Here is a 19490-nt window from a genome sequence, read left to right as displayed (position 1 = left end):
TTAAAACCTTCAAAGATCATCTACTTACCCTTATCATGTCATCTTGATTGAGATCTGAACAGAACCTCTTGATTGCTGAAAGAATGACCCTGTCAAATTCAATGATATAACATTAGATGCTACAATAAGAAATTGTCAGAAGATATTTCCAAGTAAAATAACCCATGGCTAACTGCGAATAAAGAACCTATTACTCTGAATCTTTTAGCTAAATAAGTTGGCTAGTGTCATATCATATTGGAGATGTTTCATAATATGAAGGACTATTTTGGACATTTCAGGGGTTGAATTACCCTCAGCCCTGGGATTGTTTTTTTTTTGGGGGGGGGGGTTGCTGTTAAGGATAAACCTCTTCAAAACTTGTGGTATATGTAATGAAAGTGATACATATTGAGTACAATCACACTAGAAAACTTTATAAAGAAGGAAGTTTCTGCATTTTTAAATTAAGATGGCAAAGTCAGTGAGAGTACTCTTGAAACCTATCTGAATATTTAGTTGAAATTATAATGAACAGATCTAAAATTTTGACAATTCAGGGCAAGACATTTTTAATTTGCAAAACAATCTTAGATTTACTATCTGAAAGAGAAAATGGCTGCTTCAAAGACCTTTATCTATTTCCTGTGTATTGGACCTTGTATACAGTTCTTGCAATGGGGTTTATAACTGCAAACAATATTCATTTCAAATTTATACCTAAATCAATCAATAAAGATAAGTAATGTTTTAATGAATTCACTAATTGAAGTGAATTGAAAAGTTTTCAATAATAAAAAATATTTTGTTTTTATACAGCGCATATCACATTATCATCCAATGTCTATATGTGCTTCCAAAGGGACTTTGAATATTATTGCCCTAGCTTCAGCAAAGCAAGCCTTATACAGCACACAAGTTATTTCATAGAATTGATTCGTGCTAGCTACCCACTTACCTAACCTAGGTTGAGTGCAGCAAAATTTAAATCAATATTTTTGCTCAAGGAAATTACATTATGGTTAGACTTTGAACCCCAAATCCTCTGTTTCAAAGTCCAGAGACTAATCCACTGGGCCACAGAGCTATAATACTACATCATCTTATTTCATCTAATAATGATGGCAGATGGACTCTCAGGTTATTTTCATTTTCTTCCTATTCTTATTCATTCTTGCATTTTGATGGTTTTATCCTTAGCTATAGTAAATCCATAGGCCTAATGGCTTTTATTTTATTGTCAGAAAATGTATAGAATAGATTAAAGGGGAATGAAACCTTTGGAACAAGTAGGCTTGTGTCGAAACAAAAAAATCAAAGAATGAGAACAAAGAAAGTTTGAAAAAAATCGGATAAATAACGAGAAAGTTATGAGCATTTGAATATTGCAATCTCTAATGCTATGGAGATCCTCCCATTGGCAACACGGCAAGGATGTGTGATGTCACTCATGAACAACATTCCCTTTGATGGACTATGAAATACCCTGAAAATGTGTCTTTTTGCTTTTTCGTATGGTGATACAAACTCTTTATCCATGATGTATTCTTTAAAAATCTGTATTACATGCCCTCCTATAGAAAGAATACATGTTCTACTGATAGATGTAATAAAAGAGGCAATTTAAGTGAAATATATACTAAAGTAATGGGGAGAGTTGTTCAAGAGTGACATCACACATCTTTGTCGCATTGCCAATGTGAGGATCTCCATAGCATTAGTGATCGCAATATTCAAAAGCTCATAACTTTCTCATTATTTGTCCGATTTTTCTCAAACTTTCGTTGATCTGTTTCTTTGATTTTTCTGTTTTCACACAAGCTATCTTGGTCCAAAGGTTTCATTCTCCTTTAATGATTATTCATACTCAGCTCCTACACAGTCGAGCACTATTAGATATTGCAGTATATCACTACTTACTTGCTTAGAATGTATTAATGTACATCTACAATGTAATATGTGAAAACAAGCATGATTCAGCCTTTGAGCTCATATGCCATTGTATCAAAAGCCATTATTGTTTTAAGAGTTTTAATTGAATTGAATTATTGCATGTTGGTATAACAGAGAAAAGTTGTAATTAAAAGTAAAATGTACCTGTTTACAACCATCCTCATTGCTGCCCAGTCCTTGGAGTAGATATCTTTTGTTACACACTCAGCAAAGAGCATTAGAATACCATTGAGGAAATCCTGTTTATATCGTGAGCTTGGGAAGCAATCTGTTAGCTGGACATAATGTTGCTCCTTCATCAGACGTAACATCTCCATAAGACAGGTAATGCATCGGGTCTGATTTTTAAAAAGTATTGACAATAAAGATGTTGAATATCTAAACTATCAGCAATTATGTATTTCTGTCATTTTTTACATGTGTACACAAAGCCTGATTATACAGTCACATGGCAAAAGGTCTGTGCATAGTTCACAACAATGTAGTCTGCATGATCAAACAGGAGATAGCAAGAAAGAGAGAAAGAAGGGGAGAACACTTTAGAGATAAAAGCTGAGAGTGACTGAGAGAAGAGAGAGTACCAATATTGGGCAGAGGTATCATCAAGTTACAGTCACTGAATATGCTCTCTTCCCTGGCCACCAACTGATGCACTGGGTCGACTGCTACTAAAATTAAATTTGTATAATGATCTCTCTCACTTTATGCATGAAGATGATTTTGTAACAAACATGAGTGTGAATTGAAATTTCATATAATATATAAAAGAGAGAGAAAAAAAATATTTAAAAAAGTTCATGCTTTTTATTTTCAAAAGATTTATTCATATTTTACCACATTTATCTTACTGTAAAATGACATGGGGTAATTGTACTTACTAATTGTATGTACTAACTACTCCCATCCCAGAACAACTTCTGGATCATTATTCTACAAGTTCATAGTTCTCAATTTTTTTATACCTACAATTTACAAATAGCATCGTTTATTCATATGTTTGTGCAGCAGTTGCTTCCTCCCTTATTCACCAAATATTTTGATTTGACTGAAAATTTCCATTCATATTCAAAGAAAAAACATCTAATGAATTATATATGCCTCTGTTTAACTATGAATCTTTTAAAAACTGTGAAATATGCTGGAATTACGTTATAACTAAGGAAATACATAGATGCCCATCTCTTGTCTATTTCAAAAACAATGATAAAAATACCTTAATAACACTCATAAATCTGGAAAATTATGAGGAAATTGCCTCTCTCTCTCTTCTATAATTATTATGATTATGTTATGGTTTTGGGAGTCAAGCCATTGAAAGGCCATTGTCCTATGCTGGATCCCAATATACTATCTTTTTCTCTTTTGTTATGTATTTCCCTTGTATCTTATTTGTATAAAGTGTATTTTTCATTCAATATGAACTGCATGTTATATGTTTAATGATAATTTGAAATAAAGTGAAATAAAATGAAAAGTGAAATAAATAAAAATGAAATGTTACCTTAACAAACTTAGATTAGTTTATCTGATTGAAATAGCTGATTTTTAATTTTTTTTGGGGGGGATTCTTTGATGACTATTGCACATACTTTCACAAATCATAATTCCAGCAACGGTGCAGCAATCTTAAGGCCTCTATGCAAGTATTCAAGTATGTTCAAAACTTTTCTGCGAGCAAATCAGACTTGCTTGCGCCCATGCAAGCAAGCTAAGCAAAAACAATCACTCATGGAATGATGTGACAGGGGCTTACTATGTAGTAATACTCTTGAATTATTTCTTTGGCACATTGCATGAGACCTTTAGTATGTTGATACAATGACTTTCTTTTTGTTTGATTCTTAGGTGAATAATGAGCTGTGATCACCTTGAATTTTTTTAAATTTTTTTTACTACCTTTTGTCTTCAAGTAACAGTTGATAATATTAATACCTTTATTTTACTTGTGATAATAGAAAAAGAATATTAAGGTATCAAGCCTTACAATATTAATCAATAACTCAAGATAAATTCAAGGAGAACAATATACCATATATGGGAAGCCATCCTACTAAAATTAGACTTAAAAAGAACTAAACAAATAAAAAAAAAAAAAATACACTGCTTCAGCACTAATATGGGCATTATCTTAAAATAAAAAATAATAATAATTTATTGCACAATAAATGCACAAAAATGAAAATGCAATTTCAATGTAAAAAAATAGAGAAAACCAAATTTCTATGCTAAAAAAAAATCCATTTGTATGAGGAAAAATTACACGAACAAACCTCCAAACTTCCTAATATAGAAATATGGATGATAGCAACAGCATTTTTCATAAGAGTGTTTTATGAATATGAAGAAGACTAGGAAAATCAAATCATAACAGGAGTTTGCAATGTTCAAATTAATATTTGGATTTCTCCTTGGCCTTGGAGGCCTGCATAAACAATGCTTTGATGACAAAGATCAGATATGTAAATTTTTTAGAAAATAATTAAATTTCACAATGAATATATCAGATAATATTCTTGATGCACTGCAAAGCCAAGATAGACATCTAACATTGAATCTGATGAATACTCACTTTCCTTTTGAACTGCTTTGAAATAAAAATAAAAATTACAAAATAGAATAAAATATAGAGGCTTTCATCATATTATAGATGTAACTGCAATACAAATTTTAGAAACAGTATCAACGAGATTTCATAAAAAATGTATATACATTTCAAACGATTAATTAATTATATATTATACAGGCAAAAAAAATTGATAAGCAGTGAAAGAAACTTAACAAACACAATGAAAGATGATACTCACATGTAAATCAGTCATGTTCTCTGATGTTGGAACCATACCAAGAATCTCTCTGAAGAGGTGCTGTATTACTAGACTAATCTCCTCTTCTACTTTCTCTGTCTGTTAATATCAAAGATCATATCACATATTGACATATTCTTTTTAATGAATTATCAAGTTTCATAAATGTGATAATACCTGACTAAAGAGCAAAATAAATTGAAAAGAATACTTACATACTGACATCATTACATTACATATTGAAGATATTATTCCTAAAGAATATTGCATAATACTGCGATAATAACAATAATAACTCTGAAGAAACATGTTTTGCATTGCTGTGACAAATCAAGGATTATTTTCAGTCTGATCTGAATGACTCAGTATGTAGGTTTACCTGTGAAAGCGTATGGAGAGATATCAAGACATCTTCTACAATAGAGATACACAAATCTGGTAGATCTCCAGTCTGAATGTGGTGTTGAAGCTGAGTGAGACATGGATGAAGAAGTACTCTCCTTGCCACTGAAACCACATAACATAAGACTTGTCATTCATTTTACCTTTCCATACATATACAAAGAGTATCTTATGACTGTCTATCAATTTATTAATATATTAATAAACAATGTTAAATTCTATATAATGCAAATGAACAAATAAAAACTACATTACCATTCATAAAAGGATAATAAGATAAAAAATTATGTCATATTAAAATTCCTAAATACCTGTATAATTTCAAACACTTTTACTGGACAGATTATGCATTTGAGCAAGCATACAAAATACTCTAAAAAATCAAGAGAATTGCTACATTTTCTTATCATTGCTGCCCTGTGTTCTCTTCACCAGAACACATACGAATAACTTACTTGATTCCTGGAAGAGTGTGCTATTAACAGCTTCTTTGATGCATTCTAACTTGCTCTGTAGAACATTCATTCTCTTCAATGTATGTGGTATACACACCAACAGGTCTGCAGTAAACTGACTCACTTCAGGTGCAGTGTACATTGACATAGCCATCAGCTCATTACAAATGGTACTGAACTTCCGTAGCACAACAAGCTGGAGAAAACAGATATATCATTACAAAATCAGTTGGATACAAGCCTTTGTACTCAGGAAGTGTTAAGTAAGAAAGCCCCAAATTGAAAAGGTAGTAAAAAACAGATGTCATTTGATCAAGATCATTGATTTCAAACTCATCTATGCTGATTTATTCGAACTGTATTTCTCTTTACATGACAGTACCCTCGCCACAATGATTTACCAATGTTTTCTGCCCAAGCTTCCTTACAAATGCTCTACCCTCGTATAAACAATAATGCTAATAATCCTGTTATTCAAGAAGGTGCCTGAGACAGAGAAGCTTAGCACTCACAGAATGTTATTACCCCTGTCATTACATTCAACATGTATTGCCTGTAACAAACACTCACTCCTCTCTGAGGAGTATGTCAGCTAGTTACTGTATGGGAGTTGGTATCTATGAAGAGCTCAGTGTTAATATAGAAGAGAAACTAACCTGATGTTTTTCTAGTCTGTCATCATCTCTCTGCATTAGACAATTGATAGATTGGAATAGATTCCTGATAGAGTCCTGCATATCACCATCATGGACATCACCTGTAGCCCTGCATTGAAACCATATATGGATATTGAAAACATTATTTGATGAAGGGGCAGGTTCTCACTGGGTAAAGAGTCTATGGAAAGCATCTTTTCTAGTTTAAAACTTCTTGAGAAGATCACTCTTTTGATAAAGTATTAATAAAGACATCATTATTTACTTGGATCAATTAGTCCATGCCAGAATTTCATTCAGTCTGAATGCGCTTCCTCCTGACACACAAAAAATAATTTTTACTTAGTTTTGATACAATATTTAAGAATAAATCTCTTTTCTTTCTCAACTATTGAGCAAAGTGAATTAACTTTTACTTCATCTACTAAGTTTCCAGTGATCAATAGTATATTGAACAAACATGTACCAACATTTGACGGACTATTGATGTACTGTGTTTCATAGAGTTGTTTGCAGGTAATGAAAGAATTTAAGAATGGTGTTGACTCTTTCTCAGATGATTTATCATATTCTCAATCATTTTTATTCTTTTATACTAATATTTCTTGTAACTATGAGCTTAATTTCAAATCCAGTTTTTGTAGATTAAAATTCCCATTGTCAACAGACATGCCATACTGTGTTCATTAGAAATGCACTCCTGCTATGTTAAAACAAAGACAAATTTTGGGGTATCTAATTTACCACAAAATCTATTAAGAACAGACAGCCTGATTAACTTACATTTTGTAGAGGATATGAGATCTGAAGATGAACTTGAAGAGATATTGAAGTCCTTCCAGCATGTTTGTTATGTGATGATCCTTCTGTTGCAATGCCTTGTCAATGTACATCATTAGATAATGTACCAAGAACCTACAAGTAAAATATATCAATTCATTGCAACATTTATATTAAAAAGAACACTCATTGTTTTAAAAGCATTTCATTAACTTTCTCTGTTCTTTAAATCACATTTCTGAGGATGTATGTAAAATAAAACAAAAATTCAGCTAATTACTATAAATAATGAATTATATTATGTGTTACGTAAGTACTCATGAAATAATAAAGGGACTGCCATGAAGACCGATAAATCAGCATGGACAGTAATAGATCATGGGAGTGTTTCATGAAACAAAACTTGCTCTGAGCCAATCAGATGCAAGGATTTCAGTAGCTTGTAATATACAATGACTGAAAATTACATGAAACTATATGAAATGTTCCCCTGTTCATTGAATAAGGATACTCACTGATGGGCTAATGTGCTAACGAAGTGATTCTCAATGTAAGTATCCAAGACAGTAGTGAAAGACTTGAAACGTTGCTCACCAAGTACACTGATGATATGAACCTACAAACATAAAATTAAAATAGAATCAAGCAATATCAAATACATCAAGGGCCCCATCTTACAAAGAGTTATGATTGATCCAATCAATCATAACTATGGAAAGCCAGCAATGACAACATATAAAATGCATGTTTGTTTGCAAATTTTCTAGATATGATGTAGAAATTCATCGATTTCTTGACAGTTTACTGTGTTCTCCTTTGTTTACAAAGGACATTTTGCAAATTTCTTGCAGAAAATTATGACACTGATGGATTTCCATAGAGTAACAATTGATCGGATCAATGTCAAGTCTCTGTAAGACAGGCCCCAGATGTTCTGGTACAATTGGTAGAACCATTTTGACAACAACAACATCATCATAATTATCATTAGTAGACAATACTACCAACAGGGTAGCCAAACAATAATTCCAAAATAAAAATTTTGAAGTTCATGATGAAAGTTTTAAAGATCTTGATAGAATAATTCAAAGACATGGTTTTTGTTTTAACTTACTAGGCATTCAAATATCTGGCGTCCATATTCGTCACTCCTCTCATCTAAAATGGAGAACAGTGCATCTAGGATATCTTGAAGTACCTACAATTACAAAGCAAAAAATATATAACATAATCAGCCCGTTTCAGACTCAGAAATATAGAAATGTCCAGAAGAATTTAATTACTGATTTCCCATTTATTGATGGTGTGATAACAATCAAGTTTACCAAAGCAAATTTGTTATCATATCAAAATCAGAACTAAGTAGTAACACTATTGTAGATGACATCATTAGATGATGAGATTACATAGTTCGCCATGGCTACATTGCATTTTGAGACCTGGTATCATAACAGGATAGAATTGACAAGCCCCCTACTGTATGTATTATTGTATCGTATATGACAAGAATCAGCTTTCCTTCATGACAAAATACACATGAAACATACAACAGAAAATTTTGCCTGCAGTAAAATGACAAACTTAAAACAAAGAGATATTAACAGAAGGAGATCTGACTCTCCCAAATGCTTTGCCCCATGCGCGGCACCGCTAATCCCCTCTCAGCAGGGTCCCTCACGGCGCATTGCACAGGCCGCTCGTAAATCAGATAAGGAAAGTTGATCGACGCGATCAACAGCTCGGGTTTGCGCTTGCGCAGTAGCGTTTTCACCCATAATGCATTTCACATCGGCTTCACGAATTTTATGCAAACTTGGCGGCTCACGATTTCGAAAGTCGTGATTTCGAAGACGAAAATCTGGTTTTGGAACCAGCTGAATGCAGGCTTGACCAGATTTCACAAAAAGAAATACGGAACAATCGACAAAGTACGCTGCATGAGCAATTCGACAGGTCTTTAAAAAAAAGATCAACAAAGGAGGCTACACGGTGTTTGACTTGGGAAAAAATGTACAGAATTGGAAGGTGAACGAAAGAATGAAGGAGGGAATGAAGAGGCAAAAGAAAAGAGTTAAATTGAGAACGGAAAGAAAGAAAAAATGAAGGGGAAAATGAAGGAGAAAATAAAGAAAAAAAAGGAATGTTAGAATAAAATGATGAAAGATAGAATAAAAGAAAAAAAACGTTTCATTCATTATTTGAAATGAATTAAAGGAAAGAAAATGAAAAGAAGGGAAGATGTGTGAAATAAAACATAAGGGAGAGAAAATAAAGCAAGAAAAAAGGATGAGGAAAGAAAGAACGAATATAAGAAAAATGTTTTTTTATTCTTTGAAAGAAAGAAGAAAAACAGGAAGGGAAGAAGGGAAATAAAGAACAAGTGGAATGCCTCTGGCCGTCTCACCTGCATCACGTGGTTCAATATAGCAGCAGTGCTGACTTTGAATACTACTCTAACTCGCGCAAGATGTTCAGTGATATATGGTTACTCATATGTCCACTTTTTATGAACTAGACCAATAAACTTACAGAGATATGATGGTTATTCAACAAAAACCCCAACATGGCCAAAGTTCATTGACCTTACATAACCTTTGACCTTGTGACCTGAAACTCGCACAGGATGTTCAGTGATACTTGATTACTCTTATGTACAAGTTTCATGAATCAGATCCATAAACTTTCAAAGTTATGATGGTAATTCAACAGATACACCCAATTCGGCCAAAGTTCATTGACCTTTGACCTTGGTCATGTGACCTGAAACGCGCACAGGATGTTCAGTGATACTTGATTACTCTAATGTCCAAGTTTAACGAACTAGACCAATAAACTTTCAAAGTTATGATGGTAATTCAACAGATACCCCCGATTCGGCCAAAGTTCATTGACCCTAAATGACCTTTGACCTTAATCATGAGACCTGAAACTTGCACGAAATGTTCAGTGATGCTTGATTACTATTATGTCTAAGTTTCATGAATCAGATCCATAAACTTTCAAAGTTATGATGGGAATTCAACAGATACCCCCAATTCGTCCAAAGTTCATTGACCCTAAATGACCTTTGACCTTGGTCATGTGACATGAAACTCTAATAGGATGTTCAGTAATACTTGATTAACCTTATGGCCAAGTTTCATGAACTAGGTCCATATACTTTCTAAGTTATGATGTCATTTCAAAAACTTAACCTCAGGTTAAGATTTGATGTTGACGCCACCGCTGCCGCCGTCGGAAAAGCGGCGCCTATAGTCTCACTCTGCTATGCAGGTGAGACAAAAACGATCCAGAGACAAGCGAGCACGGAGCTCCCGTCATTCATTACACTCACTTTCAACTTACACAAATAGGAGTGCGTGGTGACCTCAGATTTTACGAGGGGAATTATCGCGTTATGTAAGCGTGCTCTAACTTTCGCCTGGCGGCTCGCCGATTGATGTTAGATATCGTTAGATTGAAGCCATAAAAAGTGAAAATACAAAGAAATAACTTTACTATTTAAAGAACATTGCTGATGCCCACTGTCCACTGACATTTATCAAATAGAATAAATGCACTTATGATAGAAATAGTTGACTGACCCTGACAATATCTTGACCACTGACACTGCTAAGTTTCTCAAGGATAGCATGAAGTCTATCAGGATGCTGCCTCCACTTCAACAAACCAAGCAGGTTTACTGATAGAAAAAAAAACATAAAAAGATACAAAATCCTAAAATTATCTATTTGCTATAATAGAGCAAATCGTACATATCATATGTAACAGAGTTTAATGATACATATCAGACCACTAGGTTATATTTATCTCTGCCATGAGTTTTGCTACATAATAATATACATAATTACTAGAAAATTAAATGATCAAAAGAGAAAACATATTGTTTTCTTAAAATCTGTTAACAATTTTCTAACATAAAGCATAATAATCATGTAATTTATCAAGCATTCAGTTGAGTAGTCAAGGTACTTATTGTCATTATCAGCCTTGCTTCATTTAACCTCTGGCTGATGGTCATCTTGGAAGACATGCACTTTAAGGAATAACTTATCCTAGCAGTTACCATTTACGACATATAGTTGAGAGAAATATGACGTAGCTGTGATTCAAAGAGACTACAACACCAAACCATGATAAAACATGATAGAACACCATTTCCATCTATTGAATTTTTAAGATTCACAATATTTCGGACTACCCTTTCTCACAAGTATTTAATTTACATTATCAAAAGCCTTCAAACCCCCCCCCCCATATAAAGCAAATCAAAAGAATATCCGTTAAAGCAAATTGTCAGATCTCAAAATATAAGTTACTTAATTGGAAGTGCATAATAACCATAATATCTAAGCAATTTACAAATGAATAAAGCAAAAAAAATATGTGTGTGAAAAATGAAAGGTTATGAAAAGAATCAGAAATTCAAAGGAAAAGACATATTTATATTATTACTTACTGTTTTGCACAAGTTTTGTTGAGCATATGACTGTCTTAACAATGAATGTGTCTTTTTGGTTAAGTTCATACATGTCATTGCTTGTTGCGTTGCCCTTAGAAACCATATCAGCTGAACAATATGGCAGCCGAAGGTATTGGGCAGGATCTCTGAAATCATGATGATCTGTGCACTGTATATTAAAGAATTTCAAAAAAACAATGGATTAAGCACTATATAAAAAAAGGCAATGGTGATTTTTATTAACTATCTCTATCGCTATTGATTTGCAATCTTAATACTCTAAATCCAAAATTTAGTAATTATAAAGCTACATTGTTTTTCATGTGGTACTACTGTACTTGCAAGATCATACTTTTAATCACCTTTAGTTTCATCATACTTTTCATCAGCTACAGTTTAAGTAATTTCTTTAAACTATAACTTCCTGTAAATACAACTCAGGCAACATTATATTACACAATGTTATATTGCACACCCTCAACAGTCAATATATGTACATTTACAGTGTGTGCAGGCTGATGTCCAAATGTTTAAGTACATGTATTGATTTATGACCATTTAATGAAGCATTTCAATACTAGGAATAGGACTAAATTGGACTTTGGCAGTGAGCCAATATATATATATAAAAAAAGGTTGTAGTGAAAGCAAAATGTGATATATTAATAGTAATAACCAGCATTTAGTACACTCTCTATAACATTTGATCAAGTTTGTGTAAACAAATTGTCATTCAAGTAATATCTTGATGGATAGGTATTTACCTTATAGACATAGAGATGGTGTGTACTGTCTTCAACAGCTGTACCATCTTTCTTCATGAGTGGCATAAAAGCCATTGCAAACAAACGCTTTTCTCTCCTTTCTGTTAATGAGAATAAAGAGAATATTGCTAAATGATCTTTAAAGGACAAGTCCACGCCAACAAATAGTTAATTTGAATAAAAAGAGAAAAAGCATAATACTGAACATTTTTGTCAAAATCGGATGTAAACTAAGAGTTATGACATCCTAGTTGGAATGCAAATGAGGAGACTGATGACGTCATCCGCTCACTCTTTCTTTAGTATTTTATTGTATGAAATATTCTTATTTTCTCCTCATTGCCAAGTGAAACTATTAATTCCTCTCTGACAATGTGGAATTAGCAATATTTGATACTATATGGTTCAGTCAAGTTGGTCATTATTGTCATATCTATAAAAAAAATGAAAAATTGTAGTATTCAAACAATAAAAAGCAAAACGAATAATGAGTGAGGGACATCATCATCTCTAAATTTGACGAAATTTTCAGAGTTATGCAAGTTTAATTTTTCTCTATTTATTCAAATCAACATTTTTCAGGGGTGGACTTGACCTTTTAATGATGAATCAGTTATGGACATTTAAAGATAGTTAGCATACAGCTTCATTGAGAAAACATGTTCATGCAACTAACTTACCATGTATATATAATTGGCTTTTGATATAGTGGCAAGTTAAGGTACCTGTAGACATAGTGATATTTTTTTCTTTCTTTCTTTTCTTTTCAAAGAGAATGCAATATTTATAGATATTGTAGGATAGTGCCTGTATAAAAACTGAAAGCAATAATTAAAAACATAGACCAAATATGAGATACAATGAACTGCTGCATTCATTCTCGGTTGAAACTGAGAGTACATAAAATTCTTGCACAAGTTCTACACACTTTCAATTGACAATGTATCACTCAATACCACAGACACAATTCTTCAAAGGTCATGCAAAGCTGAGCAGAAAATATTAACCATAATGAATACACAACATAACAACTGACACCTACTCTTGACAAATAATGGTTACAGTGTCCTTACTTCAGCACAAAGCTACATGAGTTTGTGCAATTCTGAAATCATACAACATTTTGTAACTGCATCTCAGACCCAAAATTGCTTTTAAAAAAATGATTCTGTGTAAAAAGTCAATGCAAATTGTGTTTTATACCAAAAATCATAAATACATGATTATTTTACTTTTGCTGGTGTAAAATGATTTATTCATACTATTTATGATCAAAAAAGGTTCCAAACAAAGTTGATCAAAGATGATAAACAAACAAAGTTTAGAAAAGGTTCTGAAGATGGCGCTCTTCTATTAAATATCTATTTTTTTATTCATCGAGGGAAGCTCCTAAAATTCATTAAAATGAGTGCACAGAAAAAAGAGACAAAGAAAACAATGTTTCATGGAGTATCCAATAATTCTTCACCTCATCGGGATCAGATTCAGGTAGAATCGAAATGGACATAGTGAAAATTTGGACATCCAGGTTTAACCCTATCTAGGCCGGGGTATTTTTGGAGTTCATATGGCCGGGGGGGGAGGGGGGCCTCCCAGGCCCCCCCCCAAGATCTCGGCCGTCGACCGTGCGATTGCGCCAAAAATTGGCACGCGGGTTGCCTGGGACATAATCTACAAGATTGTATAGTAATTTATTTCATGCGAATCGCTATTAAGTGATTATGCTAATTTATGCGTAATTAGTATGCGAAATCATACTTTTTCCTCTAACTCCCTAAATAAAGCTCCAAATGTACTAATTTTTGGTATAGAAACTCTTTGTGGTGTTCTTAGCAAGTGTAAATGACAAAATTGCGATATCAAATAATTTTCTTATGTATTTTATTGTATTCTGTAATATCTTATGAATTTCTTTGTTTTTTGACCTTTTGTTTTTTTATTGTTTTTTTCAATGAAATTTGTTGGTGACTCTTCTGTGATCATAAAAAGCATAAAATAAATACATTTAGACCAGCAAAACTAAAAATAATCATACATTTATGAATTTTGGTTGAAAACACAATTTGCATTGACTTTGTACACGAAATCACGTTTTTGAGCAATTTTTGGTCTGACATGCACTTACATAATGTTGCGTAATTTCGGAACCACATACCTGGGTGACGCAAAGTTGGTCTCAAAAGTTGCGCAAGACTTTAAAGTAAAAATTCAGCGAGCGGCGCGGTAAAAAAAATTCGTGCGGCGAAAATATTGCGCGATTCGTTAAGGGGGGCCTCCAAGGCCCCCCCGGCCTAGATAGGGTTAAATACAAACCCAGCAGTCAACGTTTGCCTATATCTGCGAGGCGCACCCTCAAGAAGCCGGGGGAACGGTAAGAGAAGACGAACTGCGGGCACTAGCAGAGAGGAATCAGGAAATCAATGGGGACCAGATACAGGCACGCACTACCAACGATCTATAAGCAAAGCTTCTGGACAGATTTGATGAAATGAACTCAAAGTTCAATGACATAGCAGACAGATTAGATATATAACTCAGATTGATAAAAATAAAAGAGAAATAAATGAAGTGAAGGAGAAACAAAAGGGAATGAACTTTGACACTGAATCAGAACAATTACATGAACATTTGAAGGAGAAGTTGCATGAACGTGTGATTGACCTTGCAGCCAGGGGGGATGAGAAACCCTTGTTTTCAAGGTATTCAGAGGGTGTGGAGAACAAGGGCTGTAAGTCATTTGCCAAGTCTCGCAGATCAAATCAGAGGTAGACCTAATCATAGAGAGGGCACACCATAGTGGTCAAACTTCTCTTCTAGACCAAGGCTGATTATTGTAGGCTTTAATCAGCATTCTACAAAAAGCATCATCCTAGCGAGCGCCTGTAGATTCTTGAAACGAAGACCATATGAACACAACGGACAACATCAGATCTTTGTCAATGAAATGCTCCCCACGAGATCTGAGACCAAAGAAAGAAGCTGATTCCCATAAAACGAGAAGGTGAAAGAGTAAAATGCAGATTGTGTGGTATACTTCAAATACCCTGCACATGTTTTTTTTTAACAATGGAAAAGGTGGAAAGGAGAGGTAGTTTCAGATATAGTGAGCACAAAACAATCAGAGACATAATCACCTAGAAATGCAGGAATAACCAGAAAGAAAAAAAAAGATCTCTGACAGAAGGAAGTTGGTTCTGTAATAAGAACTTGAGTTAATTCATAAATTACCATATAAAAGACATTAGTGAAAAAGATTCACTGTGGTTAATGACATGGACTAAATAATTTTTTTTTGGTATGCTTATTATTTCTTTACAACTTATCGCAGCAGAAACTTTTAAAAGTGATCATGTAAAAGAGAGCTCTCTTAAAACAAGTGGAAAATGTAAAACCATGATGTAGCACGCCATGTCTTTTCTAAGAATAATAGTAGATTTAGCTTTTGTTGTGTGTTTTTCTACTGTTTGTTTGATGAACCCGAATACTTAGTATTCATTAAATGTATTGCATTGGTGATGCTTTCTAGAATTTCATACTTCTATCATGGAAATGAAGTTAATGGTTTGGGGGACTTCAAAGCAAGAAAACTTTATTTTAATTACATGCTTAGAGAAAATAAAGATATTATCCTTCTACAGGAGATCCATTCTACAGAAAATGAGGAATTGTTATGGAAGAAACCAAACTAGACAAGATATTATTTTTAGTCACGGAACTTCCAAAAGCAGAGGTGTGTGTACTTTTTTGAGAAAGACATCAAATTAATAGAAATTGTTAAAGATACAATGGGTCGTTTATTATTGGTAAAAGTTGAATTCCAAAAAAGCTTTTTCAATATGCAAAAAAATAAAGATTAGGACCAAGGGGATCTTTTGAGGAAGGTCGAATTGAAAGTACAAGAAAATGTTACACATGGAGAAATATTAATGATTGGTGGAGATTTTAACTTAATTCAAGAATATGATATTGATAGGGCAGGTGGCTCAATGAAAATGCATTTTGGATTGAATGGTATATGGAGAATCAGAAATCCTATCAAGAATAAAAAAATAATTGGAGAAGATATAACCCTATGGTCCAATCGACACATGAATCATTACTGGACAAAATAATATATGATTATTTTGCAGAAGGGGCAATAATAAGATCAAGGAGTACATGGTATGAACAAAGGGGGGAAGAGCACCAAGTATTTTTTGTCTATGGAAAAGGGCCATGCAGTGATTGATTTTAGATGCGCATCATATTTATAGACAATCAGAATTACAACATTTTGATAAAAAATCTCATGAAAAGTTATTTGAGAATAATGATACTGTAATTGTTAGGTGATGATTTTTTTAAGAAAACAAATGTGAGAGTAATACTAAACAACTTTAATACAAATGAAGAAATTAACTCCTGTGAATGATATCACTTGCTCTGGAGCTAGAGCAGAAATTTAAAAAACGGCAAGGACTAAAACACATGGAAACGATGGTTTAACCATAGAAGTTTATGACTCTGGCAATTGATATTAAAACAAATGGTTGATTCTTTTAATTTTGAATTTATATTAGGGGTATATTTACAAGAAGGAATAAGATTGATATTAGATTTACCAAATTGCACGGAGGAAGAAAACTTGAGAGGAATGATGGTAGCCTTTGATCTAACAAAATCATTTGATTCAGTTGAATGTGTATTTTTATTGAATTTTAATTACATGGTTTTGTATATACTGGAATGTGCAATACTTTCTCACTGGCTTTTCTATGAGGACTCGCATGCTTCTGGGCAATAGTAATGAATTTTACTTTTGCAAGCCCTGGCCCATGGAAAAACCATTTTCTATCCTCTCTTCTTCTTTTCTTTCATATTTTCTTATTTATATTTCATTATTCAGTATCATATTTTATATTTGTCTTTGCATTGTACAATTTTTGTATGCTCTTATCATGGCCAAATGAATATTATTTATAATAATAATAGGTTCAAACTAAATTGCTTAGTAGCTTTCAATTTTGGGCCATCCTTCATACTATCATTTAGAACATTTTAATCTGTGTATTGGTGAATGGAATTACCACTGTATATTTTTCAGTGTCTAGGGGTGTCAGAAAACGAGATCCTCTTGCTCCTTTGTTGTTTATAATGAGATGAGAAAACTTTCTTGTAAGACTTTATAATAATGAGAATATCCAGGCTTTTCAATTAAAGGAAGTCAAATAAAGTATACTGCTTATGCTGATGACATAAATTTCTTTTGTAGTAACTTAAAATCAATGAAGATGGTTTTCACTGACTTCGAAGAATTCTCAAAGATATCAGGGAGGCGTTTCATGAAAGGACTTGTCGGACGTTTTATCCGACAAGTCCCATTTTATCCGACAGTTACCATAGTAACAGTACCTCTCAGCCCATCAACATGAGAGAAAGATGTCAGATCTGACATTTTGTCGGATGAAAATGTTGATGAAACACTCCCCTGGTCTTCATTTGAATAAAACAAAAACAGAGAGTATATGGATAGGGAAAGATAGGCAAAAAGGAGGGGGAAAAAACAAGCGATATACGATGGGCTTATAGAGGCATTAGTTTGAGGCATTCATTTTTATATGACCTGAAAGTTTTTAAGCTGTATTTTTATAATAAACTGGATGAAATACAATGTACTTTTTCGAGATAGAAAAATAGAGGGTTGACTTTGACAGGAAAATTAAACTGCTGAAAACTTTTGTCACGTCTAAAATTATGTATACAATTTCAAATATTGAAATACCTGATGATTTTGTTACAAATGGTGATAAGATGTTTGATCCAGAAAAGATATCTAGAAAAACAATATTTGCAGATTATGCTGACGGAGGTCTTAAATTCCCTAGACTAAAATGCATGATAGAAGCACAACTGGTCAATTGGATTCAGAGATAATATGAAGAATCTGATCATTATTGGAAGCTGTATTTTGATCATTATTGTAAACGATTTGGTGGTAAAATCTATATTCATTAGTAATTTTGCTTTGGGCCATCTGAAATCATTTGGAATACATGAGGCAGGTCTTTGTTATATCACTTGTTTGATCAACAGGGAAGGATTAAGTCTCTTGACTTTGGAAGCAAAAAGGAGTATCAGGTAAATATTTTATGAAATATTTGGCAATTGTGTCAATAGTAAGGAAGAAATGAGGAATTATATTTTATCAAACAGTATTACAAATTGTTTTGGATAAAATAGATTGTGAACAAAACCATTCAGAGCTTTAGGCAGCAGAAATACACAAATTGAAAACTAGAAATATCCACGTTGATCTGGACAGCAAATATATTATTAGACCTGTATGTGAGCCTCTGTTTTTAATAAAATATATACAGGAAAAGAAGTGATCTCAAATTTACCTTATCCCATTTCAATATACAATGGAAGTTCAACTTTCGGAAGTTCAACTTTCGGTTCAACTTTTGTATTTCGGTTTAAATCTTTACATACTATCATGTACACAAATGAAAGACTATTCAAAATTAAGAAAGTGGAATCAGACTCTTGAACTTTTTGTGAGACTTCTGTTGAAACTCCTTTACATCTTTTCTATGATTGTAAGGTTGCTAAAGATGAAAGAATAGCTTTAGTTGATAAAATCTATGGAAACTTGCTAGGTAAATGAGAAGATCTAATGTAATGAGGGTGGTTTTTGGAATCATATAAGATTGAAAAAGACCACATAAAACGTTATTAAACCACCTAATCATTATACGAAATGGTCCTCATTGTTATTCTTGTAATTTGTGTTAAATCAAATTCACAAGAGTTACATGTATCTTTAAGTTGTTAAGATTCTGTATAAGTTGTTTTCTGATTATTTGATTCATTTTTAATTGTAGTGAACTAATGATTCATTCTTTATTATTGTTCTTCAATGTAGCACAACATTTTGATACTGTATGACTACTGTTCTTGTTATGCTACAAAATTAAGAAAATAAATATAAACTTTAAAATATTAAAAAAGTTTTGAAAAGATATCTAGGAAATATAAAAAAAATTCACAAAATATAAAACAAATAAGAAATTAATGACATTCTGGGTTTGTGGCAATTTCTTTTGTATTTATTTGTCAAAAACTGCAAAATTATACTACTAGCTATCTAAAATGAATTAGAAACAAAATAAAAAAAAAACATTAAGCGCAAGTTTCATGCACTTATATGCATAAGAAACAATTGATTTTTTAAACATTTTACTAGTCTTGTAATT

The 19490-nt window shown here is 32.8% G+C and overlaps 1 protein-coding gene across 12 annotated transcripts in view; it reads right to left on the bottom strand.

The window, feature by feature from the left end:
* The window catches only part of LOC121410196 (dedicator of cytokinesis protein 3-like), a 117943-nt gene that overhangs the window by 47219 nt on the left and 51234 nt on the right, over nt 1-19490 (bottom strand). For 11 of the 12 annotated variants that reach the window (XM_041602119.1, XM_041602110.1, XM_041602111.1 and 8 more), the window contains 13 exons: nt 12256-12356; nt 11489-11660; nt 10614-10711; nt 8144-8227; nt 7545-7645; nt 7033-7164; nt 6250-6358; nt 5594-5789; nt 5116-5243; nt 4737-4835; nt 4502-4513; nt 2077-2270; nt 29-89 (listed from right to left, as the gene is read on the bottom strand). In XM_041602119.1, coding sequence (XP_041458053.1) covers nt 29-89; nt 2077-2270; nt 4502-4513; nt 4737-4835; nt 5116-5243; nt 5594-5789; nt 6250-6358; nt 7033-7164; nt 7545-7645; nt 8144-8227; nt 10614-10711; nt 11489-11660; nt 12256-12356 — 1487 coding nt within the window. The remainder of the gene's footprint in view (nt 1-28; nt 90-2076; nt 2271-4501; nt 4514-4736; nt 4836-5115; nt 5244-5593; nt 5790-6249; nt 6359-7032; nt 7165-7544; nt 7646-8143; nt 8228-10613; nt 10712-11488; nt 11661-12255; nt 12357-19490) is intronic. The other variant, XM_041602113.1, reaches the window with a different exon arrangement.

Source organism: Lytechinus variegatus, chromosome 3, assembly GCF_018143015.1.
Source record: "Lytechinus variegatus isolate NC3 chromosome 3, Lvar_3.0, whole genome shotgun sequence".
Lineage (NCBI taxonomy): Eukaryota > Metazoa > Echinodermata > Echinoidea > Temnopleuroida > Toxopneustidae > Lytechinus > Lytechinus variegatus.
Note: the sequence above shows the minus strand (reverse complement) of the source record. Positions and strands in the feature narration are given on the sequence as shown.